Raw genomic sequence first — 13,339 nt, 5'->3', positions numbered from 1 at the left:
TTTGCTTTATACTTTTTATTTACTTGATATGAATTATGTGTCCATTCGTCAGTAAGTAGACAGCTTCGATAGTTCAATCTACCGTGAACTAAAGGCCGTTCCAAATACTAGTAGAACACATAGATTGTGCTGCCTTTTTGGTACTGTGCGAAGTGTACATGAGTCTTTTTCACAAAGAGTACTAGTGCACAACCAAATGTCCATATTGGCCATGTTTATTCTTGTATAGATTTGCAGTGGCCACACATAGTGGGCTCTACAGTACTACCTCTTGACTGTCCTAATGACATATTCCCAAGTAAGTACTCCTTCCAGAACCTGTCTTACATGTACGTAATAATTTACCTACAGGTGCAACTCCCCAATTAGATGTTATGGCACAGTAGCATTAATAAACAGCATTAATATACAATCAATACATTCAAGGGAATGCATGTACAATAAAAACTAGAACTTAGTAGAAGAGGAAGATATGGCAGAATATATCTGGAAAAAGGCACTATACTTGGAGTAGAAAGATGAAATTGAGAAAAGGCTACATTATATCAGGGACGAAAAATGGCTCACAACAATTCCCCTCCCCAACTGTATCATTGTCTATCATCTCTGTATCAAGAATGTCAAGCATAGTTGACGTCTCAAAAAGTACTCCTACATGTGCAGATACACTGAGGCTCCTTCTTGCAGCTTAAATCAAGCTTTATTTCATCAACTTGCTTAAATCCATGCATTTGATTGCATTTATATCAACTAATTTTCACAGTTCCTTCATAAAGATAGCTTTTCTAACATTAATGACAGCATTTGATTAAACCAAAGTAACTTTAATAGTAGTTGCAGTAATACACAGGATTGATGTGATAATGTTATTCTTATAGTGTGAGCCTCTTTAGTCTATTACAACGTGTACCTATAATCAATGTTTGACCATCATATTCATAGCTGAGTACCTATCAGTCATGAGAATCTAAAAAATAAAATGAAAACAAATTTCCAATAGAGAGAATCACTTACAGCAAGAAGCTCAATCCTTGACATTTAGCATGCTAAGGTAGCCTTTTGGCACCACATTTTCTGTTATAGGTTTTGGAAGCAAGAAAAAGGTTAAAGATCTACAAGATTAAGGTGCAGTATGGTGACAACAGCCTTTATTTGGAGTTTGCACAAAAGTGACGGCCATGTTACAACCACCGGATTCAACTGCTTACTGGCTACATGTAGAATTGCACAGGCTGGCAAATGACAGTATCATACTGTACATGTATAGTAATGTCAAACCTGTTCTACTGACCACCCCCGCTCAAGGACCACCTGGCCAATGTGGCCACTTCTTGGTAGTCCCTTAGATTAGTATCCTCATTATACATTTATATATATATCCTCAAGCATGACAACCCTGTGTACAGTTAACAATATGGTATCAGTTGTCTTACATAACCCAACAAAGATCCCACTTGATTCCAGTCATATACTGGACATTACAGAAGGGGTTTCTGACCATTATAATTTCCTCTTTAATTAGACATAAAACACTTGATGGATTTTATCCTTGTCTTTTATGATATGTGGGTTGCAGTGAACATCGGTAAAAAGTTGCTAGCATTAAAGCAGGCTGGGTCTGATGACATAAAGGTGGTCATTGCAATAATAAGCCAGTTCAAAGTTTCAACTGTTCATGCACAGTGCAATACATTGTGGTAATATGTCAAAGCCCCTAACACATAAACGAAACACATCTAGACATGTATGGTCTAGACAAGAATTGTTTACAAGTTAGGGGCCTTCACCTTTGACCTCATAGATGCACAAACAGCAAGCTGGCTCCTTTGGCTGGTATCTTCTTCACTGTTGCAGAAATTCCTCTTCCAAAATCTTCTTGTACTCGTCAAAGCCCCCTTCCACGCTTCGAACTGTGCCGTTCCCACATACCCACAATTCCTTGCACACGATCCGGATGAGTCGTTCGTCGTGAGATACCAGGATGACGCCACCCTGCATGGAGACAAACATACTGAGTGTCAAAATCACCATCAACATCTGCATCACTGTTATTTTCATCCATATAGGAAGCACATGGAGACCTTCACCATAAACCCTTGGATGCCCATCATAGTTAATGAAGACAACATTTCAAAATGAAAAAAATAATAATAGGTAATACATAATGATAAAAACTGACCTTGAACTTCTTGAGAGCCTTCCCAAGAGCCTCTATGGTCTCCATGTCCAGATGATTGGTCGGTTCGTCAAGGATGAAGAAGTTTGGTCTGAAGTCAAAAATAATATGATCCTTCATTGTCATACTATGATCTCAACATGGTACATGTACATAAAAAATATCTACATACATTGTAACAAGGATGTGCCAGTTTAATTTTGTTGAAATATTCTATGTACATGTTGAATAGAGAACTTGTTGAAAATTAGTTCTATACTGTATGAAACTATATGACATTGAATACAATATATACAACCAAAAAACATGTTTTATGCATACCTGACCATAGCCATGTTGGCGAATGCCACCCTACTCTTCTGTCCTCCTGATAGACTGGCTACAGGCCTCATGGCGAGTTCACCAGACACACCGTAGGACCCCAGCTGATGTCTGTACTCCTCCACTTTCCTACCTGTTAGGAGTTTGTTTGTATAATATACATTTTTATTCTGAACCCCGTAGGACTAGCCTTTGGCTAATGAATATCTACACGAAAGTTTGGTATCTTGGCACAAGTAATTGTAACAAGCGCAATTCCTATGTCCGAATCCAGTATTTTCAACAATGGCAAACTTGGTACACACAAACTGCATTTTGAATGATTCTATGGAAGCCTGGTGATAACAGAAGAACCCTATGTGATAACCCAAGTTATCACTCAGTCTGGAACACCAGTAGCAAGCATATTGAATACACTTGCAAGACGTTACCCTTCTCACTGCAGCAGATTTGTATTGACAATGGGGATAAGCAGTTAGACAGCATGTTAGGAAGTTGTATGTTAAAATTATCAGGCCACATTTGCAATTTGTACAGAAATCTATGTAACATTTCCTGTAAAGTTCAGTCTATTGTTTACAATGTTGTTTACCAACACAGATGAACTCCCATGTCCCATGAAATGATGGCTATTCTTCTTTACCTGGAAACCTGGATGCCAGCAGCTCAACGGAGGTGACGTTCATTTCCAGTTGGTCGACATGGTGCTGGCTGAAGTACCCTATCCTCAGGTTCCTACAACAAGAGGTTTGATAAAAAATATTGTAATAACAGTACAAGGATCTTTAAAAATTTATCTGTTGACAGTCATTAGCCTGAATGCCATCCAATTACTATCGCCCTTTCAGGTCGGGCCCTGTAAAAATCGGATGGCACCCGAGATAGTCAGTAGTATAGTGGGTGGTGAGACTGTCTGCACCTATAGGTGACGTATCACTATTGTAATCACAAATTAATACATGTAGTAGAATACTGAGCACTGTGAATCAATTTTGATTAACTTTTGCCAGGCTAACTTTCTTACAGGCTCTGTGATAGATTAAGACTTCACTGACTCTAGTAACTAAAAATAATACTGCATCCTTAACAGTGTTCTTTTAGTATCCCTTCTGTTGATGATGGAAATTACAAAATTTCTGGTTATCCATATCAGTCTGATGAAGACTACATGCACCATTGTCATCTTTTTCTTCCTTACTTAGTATGTCAACTTTAGTACATATTAGCAGCTGGACTGCCGATGGTAGACAGAACACTGTCAGTGTGTGCTGAGGAAAGAATTATCAACTTCACATTCAAACTTCTGTCTACCTCTAGTGGTAAATATTTTTTCTGGATTCTTTACGATTCTGGTGAATTACAATGGTAAACAATTCATTCATATGACTAATAAAATTATTCAAGCACTAAGCAATTCTATTGGACAACAGTGAACAGTGAATAATTTCTCACCTGTGTACATGTCTGATCCCATTCACTGGATCCAGTTCACCAATCAAAATCTTCAACAGCGTTGTTTTACCTGTGCCGTTCTCACCAACCTTGGAGGAGAAGTCAGGCAATGTCAAGTTCTTAATCCTAACTTTGCGACAATGTGGCAGGTAGGCTATGTGGACACAGGTGTAGGATCTAAAGGTTCTGGGTTTGAATCCCGAGCAGCCCAAATGTTGTGCCCCTGGGGAAGGCAGCTACATGTATTTCCTCATTTGTCTCAGGTGAATTGAGAACTTATAACATATCTTCATCAGGGATGCCGTCTCAGATGGGATGTCCCATGTTTGATGACAACCACACCTCATGCACGTTTAAGATTTCACTGCACTTATTGAAAAGAGTAGGGGTCCATCCTGGCATACATTGTAAGTAGATCAAACCTTACAGTCCGATCTTACACAGCTTGTACCTATTGTACAAAACTGTGCTATTGTACAAAAAAACTGTTATGCTACTTCACCTTTATCCGTGGGGTAACCTATATCCGTTGTTAAAAAATAATAGTATATAAGGATAATAAGTCGACAGACTGTGGTTGTAAATTGCAATATATGTATTTTCAAAATAGCAGTTTAAAATCACAGTCGATCGCTCCCTATAATTTGTATAAATACCGTGTTTTTAAAACAACGGATATAGGTTATCCCACGAAAGAGGTGAACTAGCCTTACTATTACAAAAGGCAATTTTAAATTAGGCCATGTTGATTTGATTGTATGGATGACATCCTCTGGGAACTCCAAAACTGATGCGAGCGAGCGAAAAAAAAAAAGTTTGGCCCAAAAAAAAAGTTGCCTTCAGTATGAAATCAAAGTGGCCAGGAAGGTTGAACATAGGACTAAACACAAATAGTATGGTATACCAACAGTTAGGTGTAGGGACCGGTACATCATACAGGTGCAAAACATTTTTTTTCTTCTTGGACCAATCCGAAAAAAACAGAACTGAAAAAAAATCAGAGGAACAGGTTTTGCCAATTACGAAATGGACACACTATGTCGGCAGGCATTTGGGGTCTTGCCGGGGGCCAAGAAGACAACAAGAGCGAAGTCAAGTAGAGTTTATAGTCAATTTTACCAAGTTTCTACAGTCAAAGGTACAGAGACAGTTAGCCTTAAGTTTATTACATGGAGATAGGATTTTAAAATGCCAGTGGGAGTCGGCCAGTTCTCAAGTTTCCACAGACAATAAGGTCCAGGTTCAGGTCCGGACCTGAAAATGATCCTCTGGACCTGAACATGACCTTTACCTGAATTTTCTGTACTGGTTTCCCCCCCCCCCCCCCCCCACCAACAATAGATTTTTTTCTTTCTGTCCTTTCACATCTTATTCTTTGACTTTAGATTTATTTTGGCATTCTATGGCATTAGTTATCTGTTTTCTGATACTTTTTATTCAATCTAATAATTTCTGCTCATTTTACAGCTGCTTTGCACAATTTATTGTGTGGTCGAAAACTTTTTTTTTTTTGGAAACGGCCGAAAATTGGTGCGAGCGCGGATGTCATCCATATAATCAAATCAACATGGCCTTATGCAAAACAAACAAAACATTCCTGGGAGTGACTTACGATGGCTATTCTTGAGTCCAGGTCTGCTGATATGTCCACTTTCTTGAAGATTGGCCGGTCAGGGCTGTAGTAGAAGTCTATCTCATCCAGTCTGAGGATAGGTGGGGACAGTTTCTCGATGTCATCTGGAAACCTGGACAAAAAAAAGGAAATGAACAAATTTGGATACATTTGCATGGATACATTAAAAAAATTGCTTGCATTTGTAAACAATAACTTAACTGATATCTAGCCTGAGCTCTTATTGGCTACAGACAAAAAAAGAAAGAAAAGAAACACATCAGCAAAACATATGGTATATTCTACTGGGGAAAACATAGCAAGTTACAGCAGTTTTAGCAGATATTGCATTTCCAATGTGGATACAAGTCAGTACCAAGGAAAGACACTGCATATTTAATGAGAACAGAAATCAGCACCAAGGAAAGATACTGAATTTTTAATGTGTATAGAAGTTGGCACGAAGGAAAGAAAAAGCATTTTCAGTGTGAATACAAGTCAGTACCAAGGAAAGACACTGCATATTTAATGAGAACAGAAATCAGCACCAAGGAAAGATACTGAATTTTTAATGTGTATAGAAGTTGGCACGAAGGAAAGAAAAAGCATTTTTAGTGTGAATACAAGTCAGCACCAAGCAAAGGATAAACCATTTTCAATGTGATTACAAATCAGTACCAAGGAAAGATACTAAATTTTTAGTATGAATATAAGTCAGTACCAAGGAAAGATACTGTATTTTCAGTATGACTAAATGTGATTCACTGCATGGGAATGCCAATACCAGTGCAAATACTGTACTATTCAGCACAAGAAAATTTATAGTAAGTTGGTGTGAATGTATTTCAGTACCAAGGACAGGCGATAAAGTGGAAATATGTCTTATATAAAACAGTTTCCATACTTACTTCAGGATGACATCAGGTTCTTTCTCAATTGGTGTCAACTTTGGGCTGGAAGACAAGTTAAAAAAAAACAATAACAATTTTTTATGAGCAATTACAAATATTATCATGATTAAGACAATAATCGTAAGAGCTACTTGTGTATCTTAATCTTTCCATAAAATAGGCTATAAAGTGGAAGTATAAAGTAGAAGCTATATAACACAGAATACTGAAGATTAATTTTTCTCTAGTATTGACTATATATTATACACTATTGTCTAACAAGTTCAGACTTACAGCTTTTCCAAAAGCTTCAGTTTGCTCTGCACTTGGGAAGCCCTGTTCGCATTGTACCTAAATCTGTCGATGAACACCTGAGTCGGGATAAAATGGTTAACATTTAATTAACATCCATTCACTAGAACATGCAAGATAACAAATAAAAGATTTTGTTACTGATGATGAATAATTATATATATACCTGTAATATTATACATTTATCATAATGAACACTACCTCTATTTCATATCTTGGAAAAGAAAGCTACATGTAACAAGTTATCTTTTATTTCAATCTTACTTTTAGTAGTTTTGAAATAAAAATCTGGAAACTTACTGACCTATTTTCCACAAGGCACCACAAGGGTCTGAACTACTTAACTATTAGTCAACATACTAGAAGCTGAAAGTATCTCACCTGTATGTGATCTCTGTACTGTTTCTGGGACTCGTACTCCTTCTGTTGGTTCTTCAGTTTCTCCGTCTTGGTCTTGAGGAACATCTCGAAGTTCCCGCGATAGTAGTCCAGGCGCCGGGTGTGGAAGTGGATGATGTCCGTCGCAACGGAGTCCAGGAAGAGACGATCGTGAGACACGACGAGGATGGTTTTCATCCAAGTCTGTAGAAACCAATTAACATCAGGGCTTGAAATACCACCAGCATATATGCAGGTTAGTGCAGGTTAAATTGGAGCTGTGCAGGTATTTCTGGTGTTTTCCTGCACCTAACCTGCACTGGACCATGTACTGGGTTCCTACATACATGTCCTATGATTTAAGTGTACTCTGGATTGTTATTAGCTGCTTTGACTGTTACCACCTACATGTATAAAAGAAAAAATACATAGCAATGGTTCCTCAACAATTTTAGTATGATTCATACTTCCTAGATTCAGTGTGGTGCAGGTACAATTTGTCTGGTGTAGCCGTGCAGGTAATTTTCAATGTTACTGCACCAGTGCAAGTATGCAGAAAAAAGGATTTCGAGCCCTGAACATTGTAGGAAAACTGAATAGGAAAGCCAATTTGAGCTTCTCATGAACACAGAAAGGTTCAAACGTTGCAGCAACTACAATTTTGACAATCACAGAATGTTTTTATACAGTGCCATCTAGTGAGGAAGAGAAGAACTGCAGGCAAACTATACATGTAAATAACTAGGAACAGGTATACGAGCGATCGCAATGATGTCACTGTGATGCAGTGGTAGGCAAAAAGCAGGTGTTTTGCAAAAGATTGATTTACATCTTAACCAGTGATTTGATCTGCTAATTTAAATATCAATTTTCAACCAATCTACTGATGTCCTGGTAGGCAACAGCCATCGAATACCTCGAATAACACTAACAGCGATAGTTTGGATACTAAATGAATTGTACATGACACATGTACATGTAGGTACTGTCAAAGCATGCACAAACTTGTAGATGAAAGTATTGAGGACTGTTCTGTGATGATTCTGTGATGTATGTGGCCCTGCTAACAATGCAGTAAAGAACTGTCAAAAACTTATTGTTCTATGCCAAGGATAAGAATGAAGGAGCAAGAAATGAGCTCACCTGAAGGTAGTTTTCCAGCCACAGAATGGCTTTGATGTCCAACATGTTGGTAGGTTCTGAAACAAAACAAAAATTCATTATCCTACAATATAAAAAGGTAATGCACTTATAATTATTCTCAATTGAGGTGATAAATGCTTTTTCAAGTACTTTCCATCTTTTCAAGTACTTTAACATTCTATCATTAACTGCATAAATTTTCTTGACAACAGCTTTAATGTATGAAATGAACAAAACCTTTTGCACATAAAAATTGGATGTAACTTACCGTCAAGCAACAAGAGATCTGGCCTGTGGTAGGAAATAACAGACAGTCATCATTTTAGAAAAATCATTCCTAGTGATTAAAGAAATGGAACCAAAACAGAAAAATAATACAAGAGGGCAATATCAAAGTACAGTAAAAATGATATGATAAAAATAATACAAATCTTAATAATTGAACCAAAGCTACAGTCTGTACTGTATGATTTGTATATTACACTCAGAAAATGCTTACTTTTTTAACCCTGGGTAAGGCCATGTTGATTTGATTATATGGATGACATCCGCGCTCGCACCAATTTTCGGCCGTTTCCAAAAAAAAAAAAAGTTTTCGACCAAACAATAGATTGTGCAAAGCAGCTGTAAAATGAGCACAAATATTCTGTAGATTGAAAAAAAAGTATCAGAAAACAGATAACGCATCATAGTCTAATGCCGTAGAATGCCAAAATAAATCTAAAGTCAAAGAATAAGATGTGAAAGGACAGAAAGAAAAAATTCTACTGTTGGTAGGGGGAGGTACCAGTACAGAAAATTCAGGTCCCGTTCAGGTCCAGAGGATCATTTTCAGGTCCGGATCTGAACCTGGACCTGATTGTCTGTGAAAACTTGAGAACTGGCAATACTCAAAACAATTGTAATTGGTCAGTTTTGCTGCAAAGGAATCTGTTTGGTGGATTATTGGACTCCCACTGGCATTTAAAAATCCCATCTCCAAGTAATAAAGGCTAACTGTCTCTGTACCTGTGACTGTAGAAACTTGGTACAATTGACTATAAACTCGACTTGACTTCACTCTTGTTGTCTTCCTGGCCCCCGGTAAGACCCCAAATGCCTGCTGACATAGTGTGTCCATTTTGTAATTGGCGAAACCTGTTCCTCTGATTTTTTTCCAGGTCTGTTTTTTTGGATTGGTCCAAGAAGAAAAAAAAATGTCTTGCACCCGTATAATGTACTGGTCTCTACACCTAACTGGTATACCATACTACGGTATGTGCTTAGTCCTATGTTCAACCTATGTTCAACCTTCCTGGCCACTTTTCATACTGGAGGCAACTTTTTTTTTTGGCCAAACTTTTTTTTTATTCGCTCGCTCGCATCAGTTTTGGAGTTCCCAGAGGATGTCATCCATATAATCAAATCAACATGGCCTAAAGCTTACAAAAAAGTTGATCCAGAAAAACTTACTTCATGAAGAGAGCTCGTGCCAGAGCCAATCTCATTCTCCAACCACCAGAGAACTCTCTGTGTGTAAAGAAAAGTACAGTAACAGCTGAATAAGCTTGGTAAAATACTGAGGAAATATAACCAGTAGTGATGACTTGGGACTTCATTAGGGGGTAGAGCACTCACTTTGCATTTGGGACATGCAAAAGACTTTAAATAAAAATGGTACGTACAGATTCCCTTGCTTTGCAAATAGGACAAAGAACTGTATAGAAGTCAAACACACACCACTACCAGCTGCAGTAGACTAGCTTTCTGCTGTTATTTATGCACAAAGGTGTGGCCAAGGGACTAGTATAGGAACAGAGAACTGCCTAAACATCAAAATGTGTAGAAGGATTTAATTCAACATGCAAATGGACAATGGATGAAATATACACTTTGTACATGACTACCACAAGATATACATTGTACATTTCTTACCCAACCTTAGAGACTTACTTTGTGGTCATCTCCTGCATTTTAGGTGTGAATCCTAAACCATTGAGAATCTGTGCAGCCCTGTATCGGAGAAAAAAGATGTGACTTAGCTTTCCTTGAAGTCTAAAAAACATTGATACAGATGGGAAATATGGCTGGATCAGTGTGTAAAAATAGTTAAATTTTCTATTAAAAACGTCTTACAATATATATTAAAAACATGCTAACTACAAATGTGAAGACAGGGTGGCTTGCTACAAAACATAGATCACAGCCACAGACAATTTTTCAATTCGTTTGCTCTCCACATATCACACATAAGACAGAACTATCTTACCTTGCTGGTGCCTTGTCAGCTTCAATTTCTTCTAATTTAGCATAGATCTAGAGATATAAAAGACGCAATAGATAAGAAAGAATTTGTTATGCTCTCAATAGAATCTTAATCAATTTGTATGAACTACAAGTTGTCAAAAAGAATTTGATGTGTAGTATAATACTATTCATATAGTTATACTTGCCACATTTACAAATGTACATTCTACACTCTAACATACAATTTTCCTTACCTCTCCTAATCTTGCACTTCCCCTGCCATCTAAAGTGGATGGACTTGAAAAAAAGAAAGTAAAAATACATATTAGTATTATGGTTACAGCAAATTTGGAATTATTCACAACTATTTTATATACATTTTAATTTTTGTAGTGACCAAGAAATCATTTCCTTGCAAATATTACCAATTTTCTATCATAGTTAATGGTAGCCTTTTTGACACAAGACTATATTTAAACAAACACCTTGTAGAATTGAGTGTTGCTGTGAGTTCTCTTTCCTCTTGTAGTAGACTTGACCTGACAAGGTCGCTCTCAAGGACACTGTCGATGGCGATGGTATCGTCCCCGACGACCTCCTGTTCCACGTGCAGTACAGACAGGTGGGACGGAATCCTCAACTCACCGCTGCAGAATACAAAACATTTTTTGTTGTTGCTGGCATTGTTCAATTAATCACTCGCTTGCATCATGGGTTGATGCGTGGTGGCTACAGACAGTTCAGACAGTTCTCGCCTCATTGTTGACTAAGGAAAAAGAACTTTGAGGCATTAAATGGCTAGGATAGCAGGATTGGGAGGTCAACTAGGTGTACCTAATCTTGTGCCCTAGTAATGGCATTGTACAAAACTTTCTCTGCTCCACCCTGGTGTAAATGGAAATGGATTTTGGTTTGGGACGTGAAAGGCAAAATATCTGACATATTTCAAACTTGATCATAACACCCTGTAATTAGACTCCACCCCAGGGGCAGTGCCAAAAATAAATTATTTCAGACAAACACAACACTCTCACACTGAAAAAGATTTGGTCATAAACCTGTAAGTTACATTTCATATACAAGCAAGTCATCTATTGGAACACTTCTGACTTTTCTCAACATGCTGCAAAGTCATAGTTAGAACCCATTGAAAATAGGTATACCTTGATAACATCTTGAGTAGTGTTGTTTTTCCGATGCCGTTTCTTCCCACAAGACCATATCGCCTGCCTACAGCCAAGTGGAGGTCTGCATCCTGGAGTAGAACTCTGGGGGAATGTGACAAGAACATTAGTTTTGAGCTTTTTTCTTGAGAAAATTCTCATGGAAAAATATCTATGCTAATATTGCACTCATATGATATTAATTTCAATACCATCAACCACTTAATGAGCGCCAGTGCAACACTCTGGCCCATGATACATGTACCTGTACATTTGTGTCCCTATTTGCATTTCAGTAAATCTTAGCCCTCAAGACCACATAGTTTCTGTGGTTTCAGTATTCTATCAGTTAGATTTGAAATATCGATCTGTTTTATGAGCTTGTATTTGAATGAGTGCTAGAAGATGCATGTATCTGCTTGTCCATGAATGCTTGTGCTACATGTACAGTCGAACCTGCCCAAGCGACCACCTCTTCTCAGCGACCACCTGGCCATTTCGACCGCTTTTTCTCGGTCCCGAATTTTTTTCCCATTGACGTAAGCATTAAGCGACCTTTTCTCAACGACCACCTGGTCAACGCGACCGCGACCGGCCCAAATTGGGACCCATAACGACCGCATCATTTTCAAAATTGAGGTTTCCATCGATTTTTGATGATAACTAGCGCGATTTTGTACCGAAATCGGCCAGTTTGCGACGGATTTTGACTGCCATTACGATGTTATGTTTAGAATACAGATGGCGGTGGTCAATGGGTGGGTCAATGGGGCAGTCTACTGTAAGGAAACTTCGTTGTAAGAAAATCCGAATTTAGTTGTTACAGAAGTTTTTTTTCAATCTATATCATCATAAGGTGAACGAATGCTGAAACGTATATAGCCTCATACTTTTTCAAGAAAGATCTGTGTAGCTCATACCTTTTTAAGAAAGATCTGTGTGAGTGCTTTTGTTCAACTGTACTTTACCCGTGGGTAAGTACGCTATCGGGACATACCGGGCATTGAATTAGAAAGGTGCACCGTTATTTCAGATACAGCGATCAAGAACACAGCGACGCATAAAGGCTTGTATGGTAACTGACAGCATCAAAGTTCCCTTACTGTCTGAAACGTTAGTGTACAAATATGGAGCTTAAGAACACTGTATCGAATAAAAGCTCGATAAAATCTTGGGGTTGAATTTACAGTTTACAGTGTGCGTGCAGTGTGCTTGCTATTTGCCATTAAACACATTATACTTTGCACCGGAATGTTTTGAGTTGATACTCTTCTCAGCGACCACCTGTCCAAATCGACCGTTTTTTCCCGGTCCCACGGGTGGTCGACTTGGGCAGGTTTGACTGTATTACAATTGACAATATGTGTACCCCCCCCCAAAAAAGTTTTCTTCCTGTAACATATGTAAATAATAAAGCAAATGGAGGTTTTCTCATTGACATAGCAATGATAGCATATAAATACTTCTAATGTAATACTCACTTGTCTCCAAATGCGACGTCCAAGTTTTCCACATGAATGTCATATGACCGGTTCATGCCAGATGCGTCTAGTTTAGCTTCCCTCCTGTTAGTGGCCTGGCTAGCTGTGGCCATGCCAATTTGACTAGAGGGAAGATATTAAAAGGCATTTATGTTTCACCTGCTTGAAACATAAAGATCTATGAA

At 38.1% G+C, this 13,339-nt stretch overlaps 1 protein-coding gene across 1 annotated transcript in view; it reads right to left on the bottom strand.

Moving 5' to 3' along the window:
• Positions 1-199: 199 nt before the first annotated feature.
• Positions 200-13,339, bottom strand: part of LOC118430396 (ATP-binding cassette sub-family F member 3-like) — a gene marked incomplete in the record, with an annotated part of 22,296 nt that continues 9,156 nt past the window's right edge. The window contains 18 exon segments of the mRNA XM_035841253.1: positions 200-1,992; positions 2,180-2,267; positions 2,498-2,630; positions 3,141-3,232; positions 3,950-4,038; positions 5,562-5,694; positions 6,470-6,514; positions 6,746-6,822; positions 7,145-7,345; positions 8,285-8,340; positions 8,553-8,575; positions 9,737-9,793; positions 10,217-10,276; positions 10,533-10,579; positions 10,765-10,807; positions 10,996-11,157; positions 11,674-11,778; positions 13,155-13,277. Of these exon segments, the coding sequence (XP_035697146.1) occupies positions 1,843-1,992; positions 2,180-2,267; positions 2,498-2,630; positions 3,141-3,232; positions 3,950-4,038; positions 5,562-5,694; positions 6,470-6,514; positions 6,746-6,822; positions 7,145-7,345; positions 8,285-8,340; positions 8,553-8,575; positions 9,737-9,793; positions 10,217-10,276; positions 10,533-10,579; positions 10,765-10,807; positions 10,996-11,157; positions 11,674-11,778; positions 13,155-13,277 (1,684 nt within the window).

This window comes from Branchiostoma floridae, chromosome 14 (genome assembly GCF_000003815.2).
Source record: "Branchiostoma floridae strain S238N-H82 chromosome 14, Bfl_VNyyK, whole genome shotgun sequence".
Classification (NCBI taxonomy): Eukaryota; Metazoa; Chordata; class Leptocardii; order Amphioxiformes; family Branchiostomatidae; genus Branchiostoma; species Branchiostoma floridae.
The sequence above is the reverse complement of the archived record's forward strand: the minus strand, read 5'-3'. Positions and strand labels throughout refer to the sequence as shown.